Source organism: Chiloscyllium plagiosum, unplaced genomic scaffold (assembly GCF_037043375.1).
Source record: "Chiloscyllium plagiosum isolate Xiang-an unplaced genomic scaffold, Cpla_swu_hap1 HiC_scaffold_21, whole genome shotgun sequence".
Classification (NCBI taxonomy): domain Eukaryota; kingdom Metazoa; phylum Chordata; class Chondrichthyes; order Orectolobiformes; family Hemiscylliidae; genus Chiloscyllium; species Chiloscyllium plagiosum.
The window spans coordinates 56,385,915-56,400,489 of NW_028270159.1; the positions used below are offsets into that span (position 1 = coordinate 56,385,915).

At 43.7% G+C, this 14,575-nt stretch overlaps 1 protein-coding gene across 5 annotated transcripts in view; it reads left to right on the top strand.

The window, feature by feature from the left end:
* exd3 (exonuclease 3'-5' domain containing 3) overlaps positions 1-14,575 on the top strand; it is a 451,102-nt gene that overhangs the window by 236,424 nt on the left and 200,103 nt on the right. For all 5 annotated transcript variants that reach the window (XM_087998598.1, XM_087998600.1, XM_087998602.1 and 2 more), the window contains one exon: positions 14,334-14,387. In XM_087998598.1, the coding sequence (XP_087854724.1) occupies positions 14,334-14,387 (54 nt within the window). The remainder of the gene's footprint in view (positions 1-14,333; positions 14,388-14,575) is intronic.

Here is a 14,575-nt window from a genome sequence, read left to right on the forward strand (position 1 = left end):
TTTACTGAAAACAACAAATGCTGGAGATCACAGCGGGAGAGAGAGCAAGCTAATGTTTCGGGTCACCTGACCAGAAATGCTAACTCTGGTTTCTCTCCGTAGATGCTGTCAGAGCTGCTGCTTTTTTCCAGCAACTTCTGTTTTTTGATTCTCTAAAACAGGCTGGACTGAGCGATAGTGTAATGCACTTGTTAGAATGTTGGAGAAAATGGTGTCGTGTATGAGAGAGCCACGAGGAATATTGTTTGACACACTTTAGTTTGACTCCTGCAGTTGCTGAATTGTTTTAATTCTGTTTTCAGCCAGTATTTCTTGTCAACTCTTTACTACTGTTAAGATGCGGAGGTGCCGGTGTTGGATTGGGGTGGACAGTGTTAAAAATCACACAACACCAGGTTATAGTCTAAAAGGTTTATTTAGATGCACTAGCTTTTGAGGCGCTGCTCCTTCAGGTGATTATAGAGCAGGACCATAAGACACTGAATTTATAGCAAAAGATTACAGTATCATACAACTGAAATGATGTATTGAACAAACCTAGATTGCTGTTAGGTCTTTCATCTTTTAGAATGGGTTGCAAGTTTCAGTTCATTAATATGTAAATCCCAGAACTTCCTTTAAGTCAATTCTTGAGATAACTTAAGGTTTTATTTAAAAAAAAAGTGACATCTCCGCTCAGTGCATTAAAGGTGTGAGGTTAGAGTCTGTCTGTATCCCAATCTTGAGTCAGACTGGTTCTATTTCCAAAGTGGAATTTATAAAATATTACATAGACTGACTGGCTGCAGATTGTGCACTTTTTAACCAAAATAGAATGTATCTACAAATATAATTCTGAAAATGCAAATTCACCCCTTAGACTTATATGTGTGTACGTACATGAAAGAGAGAGTGAGTGTGTGTGTTTGCGTGTGTGTGTACTTGGTAAAGTGCTTTTGTGAGTGTGATGGAATATAAGCCTGTGAGAGGGTGTGTGCGTGGTTGAGAGTGGGGGGGGAATGTGTGTCTGTATGAGAGGGGGTCTACACGAGTGTGTGTGTGCGCGCGCGCATGCGCATCGTGCAGTGGGGTCACCTGTAGTGTGACATGAACCCAAGGTCCCAGTTGAGGCGATCTTATGGGTACTGAACACAGACCCTTTCTCTCTCTCACACACACACATACATCCCCCACACACTCATCTATGCACGCATCCTGTCACAGGCTTTTATTCCATCACGTTCACTCACAAGGGGTATTACTTGGTATGTGTGGATGAGCTGAAAATGTGTTGCTGGAAAAGCGCAACAGGTCAGGCAGCATCCAGGGAACAGGAGAATCGATGTTTCGGGCATAAGCCCTTCTTCAGGAATCTTCTTCAGGAATGTGTGGATGAGATTCAGTTTATTGGAATTTAATGCCTATGGGATGGTATTCGTTGGAAGTTTGTGCTTGCGTATTCTGTTTGTCTGAGTAGTGCTTGAATAAAAGCAGTATTTTCTCTAAAGCCATTGATTCACATTCGGATCCCAGTTGATAGTATGACTGGACAAATCAAGTCAAGATTAGAGTGGTGCTGGAAAAGTACAGCAGGTCAGGCAGCATCTGAGGCCTCATTCCTGATGAAAGGCTTTTGCCCGAAATGTTGATTTTTTTTGCTCCTCGGATGCTGCCTGACCTGCTGTGCTTTTCCAGCACCTCTCTAATCTTAACTCTAATCTCCTGCATCTGCAGTACCCACCGCTGCCTGGCCAAATCAAAGCCCAGATTGAAATCTGTCCCGATAGATTTTTTTTGTTTCAGTTAACGTCATTCACATTGTCACACAATGATAAAGTGGCTTTAATCCTAAGAGATGATAGAGCTGCTCTTTTGTTAGTGGTGAGTTTAAGCTGTGGGTTACCATGCCTCAAGTAAAGGGTGAGGTCAAGATGCAAGACCTTCATGATCACCTCATTCAGAGCAGGAATTGAACCCTATGCTGTTGGAATGACAGTGCATTGCAAACCAGCTGTCCAGCCAACTGAGGATATCCTCCCGCCACCCCCCAAAACACAACATCTTATTCTGAACCAAAGGCAAGCTAATGACTCGAAGTGTTTGCCCCATCTGTTGTAAAGCAGCACAATAAGAGCAATAACAGAAGTTGCCGGAAAAACTCAGCAGATTTGGCAACATCTGTGAAGAGAAATCAGAATTAACATTTCAGGTCTGGTGACCCTTCCTCGCAATTGATGGAAGCTAGGAAAATGTCAGTTTAAATGCAGAAGGTAGGAAGATAGGGTTGGGGGGTGGGGTGGGGGTGGAGGGAGGGAAGGTTAAGGAGTAGATGATAGGTGGGGATAGAGTCCAACAATACAGAAGAACAGTTGGGCAGACAAAGGAGTGGATAGCAATCTGGCTAAGAGGACGAATAGCTAAATGGGGATTATTGGTGGTTAACAATAGGTAGTGTGTGATAGCAGACTTTGTGATAACAAGGCCTGGTGTGTGGGGTAGTGGGATAGGACATAAGAGAGCAATAAAAACAATCTTCCATTAAGACTCCAGGCGTTCTCTGCTCCAGGAGGATTGTCTGATCCAGGTTTTTTTTTTAAGTTCCTTCAGAAAAGTAACCAACCCTATTTATCACTGTTTTAAAATGCAAGTTCTAGAAATGATATCACCGTGCAGGCCATAATGTGGCTGTCTGACAGCTTGTTTCTATATAAGGTGTTGTTAGCAACAAGAGCGAGATCATATATATGTCATAGATCTTATATGGGATTGACAGCGTTCCCGTCAGCATGTGTTCTATGATGCAATTCACTGAAACCAAAGAACTCCTGGTGAGGCCAATTTTGCCATCTAAGACATTTTAAGAGTGTAAATCTCTGAATAAATTAACAGCCATACATCTAGCTCCTGAGCTCAGTAAAGCTTGGTTTTGTGTTAATTTGCACCACATGCAGAGAGTATTAGGCAGTACTTCTGTCCATGCTGTGCCATGAGCTTCTGTCTCTGTCGAGAGTATGTTGCTGGAAAAGCACAGCAGGTCAGGCAGCATCCGAGGAGCAGGAGAATCGACATTTTGGGCATAAGCCCTTCATCAAGAATGAGGCTTGTGGGCCAGGGAGCTGAGAGATAAATGGGAGGGGGGGGGTGGGGCTGGAGGAAGGTAGCTGGTAATGTGATAGGTATATGAAGGTGAGGGAGAAGGTGATAGGAGGGTGGAGCAGATAGATGGGAAAGGTGTTGGGGGGAGGTGTGGGTGCAGGTTTTGCACTTCCTGCAGTGACAGGGGAAGGCGCTGGGAGTGGGGTGTGGGCTGGTGGGGGAGAGCATGGATCTGATGAGGCAATCGCAGAGGGAATGGTCTCTCCGGAACGCTGATAGGGGTGGGGAGGGAAATATTCTCCTGCTCCTCAGATGCTGCCTGACCTGCTGTGCATTTCCTGCACCACACTTTCGACTCTGATCTCTAGTATCTGCAGTCCTCACTTTCTCCTAGCTTCTATCTGTGACCTGACATCACTTATTTTCCTGCTCCCTCCCTCAATGCTGCCAGATATAAACCTCACTCTGGTCAGTTTCTCATTTGACTGCATCCTTGTGATTGCTTTCCCTTTTCCTGTGATTTTTACATTGAATAATTGAACATGAGTGTATCAATTTACAAGGTATTCTAAAACTGATCTTAGTTATGTGAAATTGCATAGATTAGATTAGCATACCTACAGTGTGGAAACAGGCCCTTCGGCCCAACAAGTCCACACCGACCCTCCGAAGAGTAACCCACCCAGACCCATTTCCCTCTGACTAATGCTTCTAGCACTATGGGCAATTTAGCATGGTCAGTTCACCTGACCTGCACATCTTTGGACTGTGGGAGGAAACCGGAGCACCCGGAGGAAACCCACGCAGACACGGGGAGTTTGCACAAACTCCACACAGACAGTCACCCAAGGCTGAGACTCGAACCTGGGATCCTGGAGCTGTGTGGCAGCAGTGCTGTCCACTGAGCCACCGTGCCGAGATCACAAGATGTTTGTATCTAAGTTGTATTGTCAATTCCACAGTGTGTAATGAAACTGAGACTTCTTGAGCAACTCCGCGTTTTAGAAAGATTGCGCTTTAGAAACATTGCACTGAATGTGTTGGCGCTGTAATCGTATTACAGCCAACACATGTTTTAAAAGTTTGTGCTGGAGAAACAGCGTCCCTATTTCATCAATTGTTACAATGAATTTGTGTTAACAAATTGTGCATTATAACAGAACGATCTGTATACTGTATATATTAATGTCATTTACTTTGGAAATCTAAGTTAAGTATATGTGTTGGACTGCATATTTGCAGTAAATTTTTAAAAGCTATAATACCCATAATTTCAAGTGAGAGGAGGTTACTCAGAGTTCCTAAGGAACTACGCAGAGGGCAAACAGGAAGAGCTTTCCAGACTCTGACATTCATTGTTAGTCTGTGCTGGAAGTTGTTTGAGGGGGGAAGGATGTATTGAGCATACTGAGATGTCCTTCAATGGAGTAGCATGACCAAAGCATCATTCCTAAGAAAAGGAATTTAAACAAATGAAATTATCTTAATGTAAGATAATTATTAGCAATCCCAGACCGGGGTTTTGGGTTTCAGTCAGTAGAAAAGAAATGAAGTTGAACTTTTGAAATTGAAAAGAAGGAAGAAATGAAAACTGTTAGGCCTAATATAGAGTCAAAGAGGTCTATAGCACAGAAACGGCCCTTTAGCCTACAAGCTACACCAATCAAAAACAACCTCCTATCTATTCAAATCCCTTTTCCCAGCACTTGACCCATAGCCTTGTATGCCTCAGCTTCACAAACACAAATCTAAATACTTCTTAAATGATGTGGGGTTTTCTGCTACCACCTTTACAGGTTCTAGGTTCCCACCACCTTCTGGATGAAAAGATTTTACTCATATCTCCTCGAAACCTTGTGCGCCTTACCTTAAATCCCTCCATCAAGGAGGAAAGTTTCTTCCTGTGAACTCTGTCAATGCCCTTCCTAATTTTATATATCTCAATAATGTCCTCTTAATCTGCTCTGCTCTAAGGGAAAAAAAACACAGGTTATTTAATCTCTCTTTATAACTGAAACTCTCCAGTCCAGAAAACATTCTATTAAATCTCCTCTACACCCTCTCCATTGGTATCACATGTCTCCTATAAAGTGGATTCCAGAACTCTCATCCATCTGCATTGAATATAATTTGCTTCTGATTTGCCTAGGATGTGTCCTCCTCACTATTTATCACACCATTTCTTGTATCATCTGCGAACGTAATGATCAACGCTCTGGCATTCATATCTAAATTATTTATATAAACCACAAACAGCAAGGGCCCCAACACTGACCCTTGCAGGACCCTACTGGACGAGGATTTCCAGTTGGAAAACACCCCCCAACCATCACCCTCTGCTTCCTGCCACTTGGCTAATTTTGGATCCAATTTGTCAAATTTCCTTAGATTCCTTGGGTTCTTATCTTTGCTATCAGTTTTCCATAGTGGGATCTTAGCAAAAACTTGTTGAAATGCATGTAGACTGCATCAAAACATTACACATCTGGTCACCTCTTTGAAAAATTCAACTAAGTTGGCCAAACATGACCTTCCCTTAACAAAACCATGCTCTCTTTTCTTGTCTAGTTTCCTGCCGATCCAAACGCAGATTAATTCGGTCTGTCATAATTGCTTCCAATAGTTTTAGTGCCACCAAAGTTTCATTGACTGGCTGTAGTTTCCTGGTTACATAGAACATAGAACAATATAGCACAGAACAGGCCCTTCGGCCCACGATGTTGTGCCGAACATTTGTCCTAGCTTAAGCACCCATCCATGTACCTATCCAATTGCCATTTAAAGTTCGCCAATAATTCTGACTCTGCCACTCCCACAGGCAGCGCATTCCATGCCCCCACCACTCTCTGGGTAAAGAACCTACCCCTGACATCTCCCCTATACCTTCCACTCTTCACCTTAAATTTATTCTGTTGTACCCGGGGAAAAAGTTTCTGATTGTCTACTCTCTATTCCCCTGATCATCTTATATACCTCTATCAAGTCACCCCTCATCCTTCGCCGTTCCAATGAGAAAAGGCCTAGCACTCTCAACCTATCCTCGTACAACCTATTCTCCATTCCAGGCAACATCCTGGTAAATCTTCTCTGCACCCTCTCGAAAGCTTCCACATCTTTCCTAAAGTGAGGCGACCAGAACTGCACACAGTACTCCAAATGTGGCCTAACCAAAGTCCTGTACAGCTGTAACATCACTTCACGACTCTTGAATTCAATCCCTCTGCTAATGAACGCTAATACACCATAGGCCTTCTTTCAAGCTCTATCCACCTGAGTGGCAACTTTCAAAGATCTATGAACATAGACCCCAAGATCCCTCTGCTCCTCCACCTTACTAAGAACCCTACCGTTAACCCTGTATTCCGCATTCTTATTTGTCCTTCCAAAATGGACAACCTCACAGTTGGCAGGGTTGAATTCCATCTGCCACTCCTCAGCCCAGCTCTGCATCATATCGAAGTCCCTTTGCAGCCGACAACAGCCCTCCTCACTGTCCACAACTCCACCAATCTTCGTATCATCTGCAAATTTACTGACCCACCCTTCGACTCCCTCTTCCAAGTCATTAATAAAAATTACAAACACCAGAGGACCCAGAACTGATCCCTGCGGAACTCCACTTGTAACTGGGCTCCAGGCTAAATATTTACCATCTACCACCACTCTCTGACTTCGACCGGTTAGCCAGTTTTCTATCCAACTGGCCAAATTTCCCTCTATCCCATGCCTCCTGACTTTCCGCATAAGCCTACCATGGGGAACCTTATCAAATGCCTTACTAAAATCCATGTATACCATAGCCACTGCTCTACCCTCATCCACATGCTTGGTCACCTCCTCAAAGAATTCAATAAGACTTGTAAGGCAAGACATACCCTTCACAAATCGGTGCTGGCTGTCCCTAATCAAGCAGTGTCTTTCCAGATACTCATAAATCCTATCCCTCAGTACCCTTTCCATTACTTTGCCTACCACCGAAAAAGTAAGACTAACTGGCCTGTAATTCTCGGGGTTATCCCTATTCCCTTTTTTGAACAGGGGCACAACATTCGCCACTCTCCAGTCCCCTGGTACCACACCTGTTGACCGTGAAGACGAAAAGATCATTGCCAACGGCTCTGCAATTTCCTCTCTTGCTTCCCACATAATCCTAGGATACATCCCGTCAGGCCCGGGGGACTTGTCTATCCTCAAGTTATTCAAAATGTCCAACACATCTTCCTTCCTAACAAGTATCTCCTCGAGCTTACCAGTCCATTTCACACTCTCCTGTTCAACAATACGGTCCCTCTCATTTGTAAATACTGAAGAAAAGTACTCATTCAAGACCTCAGTTATCTCTTCCGACTCAATACACAATCTCCCACTACTGTCCTTGATCGGACCTACCCTCGTTCTCGTCATTCTCATGTTTCTCACATACGCATAAAATGCCTTGGGGTTATCCTTGATCCTATCCGCCAAAGATTTTTCATGCCCTCTCTTAGCTCTCCTAATCCATTTCTTCAGCTCCCTTCTGGCAATCCTGTATCCCTCCAATACTCTGTCTGAACCTTGTTTCCTCAACCTTATGTAAGCCCCCTTCTTCCTCTTTACAAGACATTCAACCTCCCTCGTCAACCAAGGTTCCCTCACACGACCATTTCTTTCCTGCCTGACAGGTACATACATATCAAAGACACGTCGTATCTGTTCCTTGAAAAAGTTCCACATTTCCAAGACATCCTTCCCTGACAGCCTGTGCTCCCAACTTATGCTCCTCAGATCCTGTCTTACAGCATCGTATTTACCCTTCCCCCAATTGTAAAACCTACCCTGTTGCACGCACCTATCTCTCTCCATAACCAAGGTGAAAGTCACAGAATTGTGGTCACCATCACCAAAATATTCACCCACTAACAAGCCCATCACTTGTCCCGGTTCGTTACCAAGTACCAAATCCAATATGGCCTCTCCTCTGGTCGGGCAATCTACATACTGAGTTAGAAAAGCTTCCTGTACACACTGCACAAACTACCGCCCTGTCCAATCTACTTGATCTAAAGAGCTTCCAATCAATGTTTGGGAAGTTGAAATCACCCATGACTACTACCCTGTGGCTTCTGCAACTTTCCAAAATCTGTTTCCCAATCTGTTTCTCCACATCTCCGCTGCTATTGGGGGGCCTATAGTAAACACCAAACAAGGTGACTGCACATTTCCTATTTCTGACTTCAGCCCATACTACCTCCAAAGGCAGATCCCCCTCGAACTGCCTTTCTGCAGCCGTTATACCATTTCTAATTAGCAACGCTACCCCCCCCTCCTTTTTTACCACCCTCCCTAATCTTACTGAAACATCTGTAACCAGGAACCTCCAACAACCATTCCTGTCCCTCTTCTATCCACGTTTCCATGATGGCCACAACATCGTAGTCCCAGGTACCGATCCAGGCCTTAAGTTCACCCACCTTATTTCTGATACCCCTTGCATTGAAGTATACACACTTGAGCCCATCTCTGTGTCCGCAAGTACTCCCTGTCAGTGCTACCTTCTCCATTATCCCTACATTCTTGGACATCCTGACAAACAGCTAGCCTACTTGCTGGACTACAAGTCCGGATCCCATCCCCCTGCCAAATTAGTTTAAACCCCCCCGAAGAGTGCTAGCAAACCTACCCCCCAGGATATTGGTGCCCTTCTGGTTCAGGTGCAACCCGTCCTGCTTGTACAGGTCCCACCTTCCCCAGAATGCAGTCCAATTGTCCAAATACCTGAAGCCCTCCCTCCTACACCATCCTTGCAGCCACGTGTTCAACTGCACTCTCTCCATGTTCCTTGCCTCACTGTCATGTGGCACCGGCAACAACCCAAAGATGACGACTCTGTCCGTCCTAGCTTTTAGCTTCCAGCCTAACTCCCTGAGCTCCTGAATGACCTCCCCACCTCTCTTTCTACCTATGTCGTTGGTGCCAATGTGCACCACGACTTCTGGCTGCACACCCTCCCCCTTAAGGATTCTGAAGACACGGTCCAAGACGTCTCGGACCCTGGCACCCGGGAGGCAAGAAACCATCCGAGAGTCTCGCCCATGTCCACAGAATCGCCTGTCCGTCCCTCTAACTATAACTAGCGCTCTCCTCCTCTCCCCCTTTCCCTTCTGAGCCTCAGAGCCGGACCTCGTGCCAGAGACCCGGTCACTGCAGCTTACCCCTGCTAGGCCGTTTTCCCCCCCCCAACAGTATCCAAAGCGGTATACTTATTGTTGAGGGGAACGACCACAGGGGATCCCTGCACTGCCTGCTTCCTCCCTTTCCCACCTCTAACTGTTACCCAGCTACCTCTGTTCTCTGGCGTAGCTATGTCCCTGTAGCTTCTATCTATCACCCTCTCAGCCTCTCGAATAATCCTCAGTTCATCCAACTCCAGTTCTAGTTCCCTTACTCATTCTGTGAGGATCAGGATCTGACTGCATTTCCTGCAAATGAAGTCGGCAGGAGTATCGGTGGTCACCCCTACCTCAAACATCCTGCAGGAGGAACATTCCACTGCCTGCACTGCCATTACTCTACACTTCGTCTCCAAAACAAGAACATTGAGTAGCTTACCTGTGGACTTTAAAGTTAGGTTAGAGGAGGAGGATGGGAGGGAGGCCCTATGTAGGGCCTGGGGTCTAGAACACACCCACTCAAATATCAATCACTTACATTCCCGACTAGCTCTGCGCTCCAACTTCACTTCCGCCCAGTTCGCGCCGCTCTCTGCTGTGAAAAGCAGCTCCCTTTTTGAATAATGGTACCACATTGGCTGTCCTCCAGCCCTCTGGTGCCTCTCCTGCGGTCAGAGGAGAATTTAAATTTTTTGCAGTGCCCCTGCTGTTTCCTTTCTTTTGCCATTTAACAACCGTGGATAAATTTCATCCTGCAGTGGGCATTTACCCGCTTTTAAGCTGGTTTAAGCTGGCCAGACCATTCAGAAATCTGCAAACTTCTTTAATTGTATCACAGACCTTCCTGATCTCTATATACATATAATCTCTCTCACATTGAACACTCATTCAAAAGTATTCATTTGGAACCTTACCTACATCCTGGCTCCTGGCACAAATTACCACTGTAGTCATTGATGGCCCTACTCTTTCCTCCATTATCCTTTTGGCCGTAATTTACTTGTAAAACAACTTAGGATTTTCCTTTATTTCATGTGCCAGTATTCATTCTTATCCTCTTTTAGCTATCCTAATCTACTTGTTGTTACCGCTTGCATATTCTATACTTCTGTAGAATTTCAGCTGTTTTAAGCATTCAATATCTGCCATTACCTCCCTTTTTCCCTTAAATCCTGCATTTGCCTTTGTATCCAAGGTTCACTGGATTTGAAGGTCCCATATTTTTTCTTTATTGGAACATGTTGGCCCTGCCTTCAGTCATGATGAAGGGCTTTTGCCTGAAATGTCGATTTTCCTGCTCTTCGGATGCTGCCTGACCTGTGTTTTTCCAGCACCTCTCTAATCTAGACCCTGTACTGTCCAGATTTCTTTCTTGAATGTATCCCACAGTTCTGAAATGTGGAAGTATGGAAATCTCTGCTCCAGTTCATTCTGGCCAAATCATAGCTGATCTTGTTAAAATTAGCCTTCCCCAGTTTACAATTTTGATTTCAGGCTTATTTGCCCACTTACATCACTTGGTTACCTAACATTAAGTCCATGATGACCCCTCTCTTGTGGGGCCTTCTGCTTACTGGTTTAAAAAGTTGTCTTTGCTACATTTTAAGGTTTCTGCTCTCTGAAAACCTTTCATAGTATGTCTGCCTCAGTTAATGTTGAGGAAATTGAAATCCCCCGTGATCACTACGCTTCCCTGAAACTTACCTCCATATCTGCTCTTCTATTTGTCCCAGACTGTTAGGGTGCCATAGAACATTTCCATCAATGTAATTGAAGCCACTAGATCATCTTACATGTCAGGAATTATCTGTCACTCAGTTCATCAAGAAAGGTAGAATTGCCAAAGCCTGCCCATAAATAAATTGAAACCTGGGCTGAAACCTGGAAAAGCAGCTCACTTGTTTTAGACTATGTCTAGTTTTTAATCCCATTGTTTTCGTTTGGATGTGAATTGAACAGATCTTGAACAGGGCCATTTGAGGGAAGGAGTTGGATTATGTTTCATTAGAGTCTTGCTGCTGTAATGAGGAATGCTAAATGATCAATTGGAATCAATCACCCATTCAACAAATATTTCAACATATATGAGATGTCTCCGAACGCAGAGGCTCTTTGCCAATTTCTTTCTTTCTCAATGTTCATTTCAGAACATAGCTGAGACGGGGTGAGATGGGGCATGGGGCAGCACGGTGACCCAGTGGTTAGCACTGCTGCCTCACAGTGCCAGGGACCCGGGTTCGATTCCAGCTTCGGGTGACTGTCTGTGTGGAATTTGCACATTCTCCTTGTGTCTGCGTGGGTTTCCTCCGGGTGCTCTGGTTTCCTCCCACAATCCAAAGATGTGCAGGTTAGGTGAATTGGCCATGCGAAATTGCCCATAGTGTTCAGGGATGTGTAGGTTAGGTGCATTAGTCAGGAGTAAATGTAGGGTTAAACGGGAATGGGTCTGGGTGGGTTACTCTTCGGTGGGCCAGTGTGGACCGATTGGACTGAAGGGCCTGTTTCCATACTGTAGGGAGGGATTCTACGATTCCATGATTGGGCATAGCTATTCATTGAGGCCTGCTTTACATGTCAGCAATCAACTTTCCAGCCTTGGTTGATGCTGTAAACACTTACGACTGGGAATATATAATAGGCCAGAATTAGAGGAGCATGAAAGTGAACTGGCAAATTAGGTTAAGTGTAAGGTCAATTGCAATGTAGTAGCAGACATTTGAGGAGCTATTAAAGAACACACAAAGTAAATGCATTCAATGAGAAGGATAAATTTCAAGGGGTTCCCATTCTCTGGGGTTAATTGAAGAAGTTGAAATATAATCAAACTTAACATTTGCCATTGAGAAGCTGTTTGACACTTATTGAAAGCCTTATAGCCTGAGCTCTTAGAAAAATGTATGTAAAGGAAACTGGCAGAGCCACAGTTTTTGAGTAAGGGAGATCCTGTTCATTCAATTAATTGGAGTTCTTTGAAGAATTAACATGCTGAAGATGAAGGGAACTGGTTGGTAGAATGTACTTAGATTTCCAGAAGCTATTAACTCAAAGGTTATTCCAGAAAATAAATGCTCTTAGTGTATGCAGCAACATGTTGGCATGGATACAGATAGTTAATAGGAACTAGAAAAGGCATAAATTAGTCTTTTTTTAGGTTGGTAAGAGGCAACAAGTAATGTGTCACAGGGATCAGTCTGGGGCCTCAGCTGTTTACAATTGATATAATTTGACTTCATTGAAGGGACTTGAAAGTATGGCTGCCAAATTGCTTACGACACAAAGACAAGACAGTAGATTGTAAAAAAAAGACAATAAGGAGGCTACATAGGATATAGTCTGATTGTGAGTTGGCAAAAACCTGGCAAATGGAATATAATGTGGGGAAATGTGAAATTGTTCGTCTTGGCAGAGAGAATGGTAAAACACAATAGGCAACCTCCTAAGATTTTGCAAGTTACTATTCCCTTTTTAGTTCTTACATTTGCTTTTGGTATTAACAACTCAACCCTCCCAAATTATTGTCTGCACATACCTAGATTCGTCGACAATCAAAAAGAAGCTTCTACTTGATGGGACTTTAACTCAAGTGTCCACTGAACACATACGTAAACTGTTAGAGATTGCAAAGCTCTGAAATGGAGAGGAATCTGGGTGTTCTTGTGAATGAATTGCAAAAGGTTTATTTTCAGGTATAAATAGTTAGGAAAGATAATAGATTATTATCATTTATTGTAAATTAAAATTAAATATAAATGTAGGGAGGGTATCTTTCAGTTACATTAGACACTGGTAAGACCACATCTTTGTGGAGTTTGCACATTCTTCCCGTGTCTGCTTGGGTTTCCTCTGGGTGCTCGGGTTTAGGCACAGTATTAGGCACCTTATTTAAGGAAGGCTTAAATGTTGGAAGGTTTAGCAGTCTATTCCCTCGATTAGGTGAGTTGTCTTATGAGGAAAGGTTGGACAGGCTATGTTTCTATCTGCTGAGGTTTAGAAGAGTAAAAATGATTGAAACAAGTAAGATTCTGAGGGGTCTTGACAGATTAGATTTAAAGTGGACGTTTTCTTTTATCAGAGAATTTAGAACCGTGGGGTCATTGTTTCAAAATTTAAAGAAGAGATGAGGAGGAGTTTTGTTTTCTGAGGAGCCTCAGGTTTTGAAACTCTCTTCCTGAAAAGCAAGAGGATGGAAGCAGTTATCAAATATTGTTAAGGTGGAGATGGAGAGATCCTTGTTAAACAAGAGGGTGAGAGGTTATCTGGGAAAGGCAAGAATATGGATGAGGTTATAGTCCGATTAGCCATGATGTCAGATTAGCCAGGAATCCAATGGTCTACTCCTATCTCAACGGTTATAGGTTTCCAGTTTACCACCTGTTGCTCTGTGAACTCTTCAATATTTTGCAAAGTGTGTTATTTTAAGGCAACATACATGAGTAGAGTATGATCATGAACACATAGATCCCAATGATGCGGGAAGAAGCCATTCAATCTGATGAGTCTACACCAATCCTCCCAAAAGCATCCCACCAAAAACCAGGCTCCTATCCCAGCCCATAACCTTGCCTTACCATTGTTAATCCACCTAGCTTGCACATCCTTAGGTCCTACAAGCACTTTTCCATGGCCAATCCACCAAACCCACACATCTTTGAACTGTAGAAGGAAACAGAGCACCCAATTCAATGAACTACAAGAAATTTGCCAGCAATGTCGCATGATGAAATTATGACATTCTTTTATGTTTCTCTTACTGTGCTCATGGGATATGGGTGTTAAGGCTGTGCAGCATTTATTGCTCATCCCTAATTTCCCAAAGGACCATTTAAGAGTCAATCATGTTGTTGGTCTGGAGTGTAACCCAGACCAGGTAAGGATGGCAGATTTCCGTCCTTAAGTGTATCAGTGAACCAGGTGTATTTTTATGACAGTTTTACATGGTCAACATTAGGCTAACTTTTTATTTCAGCTTTTTGATTGAATTCAAATTTTATCACAGGGTTTTGGATTGCTAGTTCAGTTATATTACCACTATCCCACCACCTCCCTTTATTACAATCAATATTTAGCAATGCTCTGAAATATTAACATATGCTCCATTCTTTGTTTCAGATTGCTCGCAAAGATAACCGATTCATTCTGACCTGTGGCTTACCTTATCACGCAGTAAGTGCCCATTTTATCTCAACAGAATGGTCAAGATTGTCTTGTGTGCAATAAATTAGTGGATGCATCCAGTGAACGATGGTCAATGAACAGAGAGCAGCACCTGGGCAGTCTGTACTTGTGTGCAGTGATGGCCACTGTGCCATCCTGGCAGCATGTGTGTGTTCAGCAAGCATCATGTAGAAATT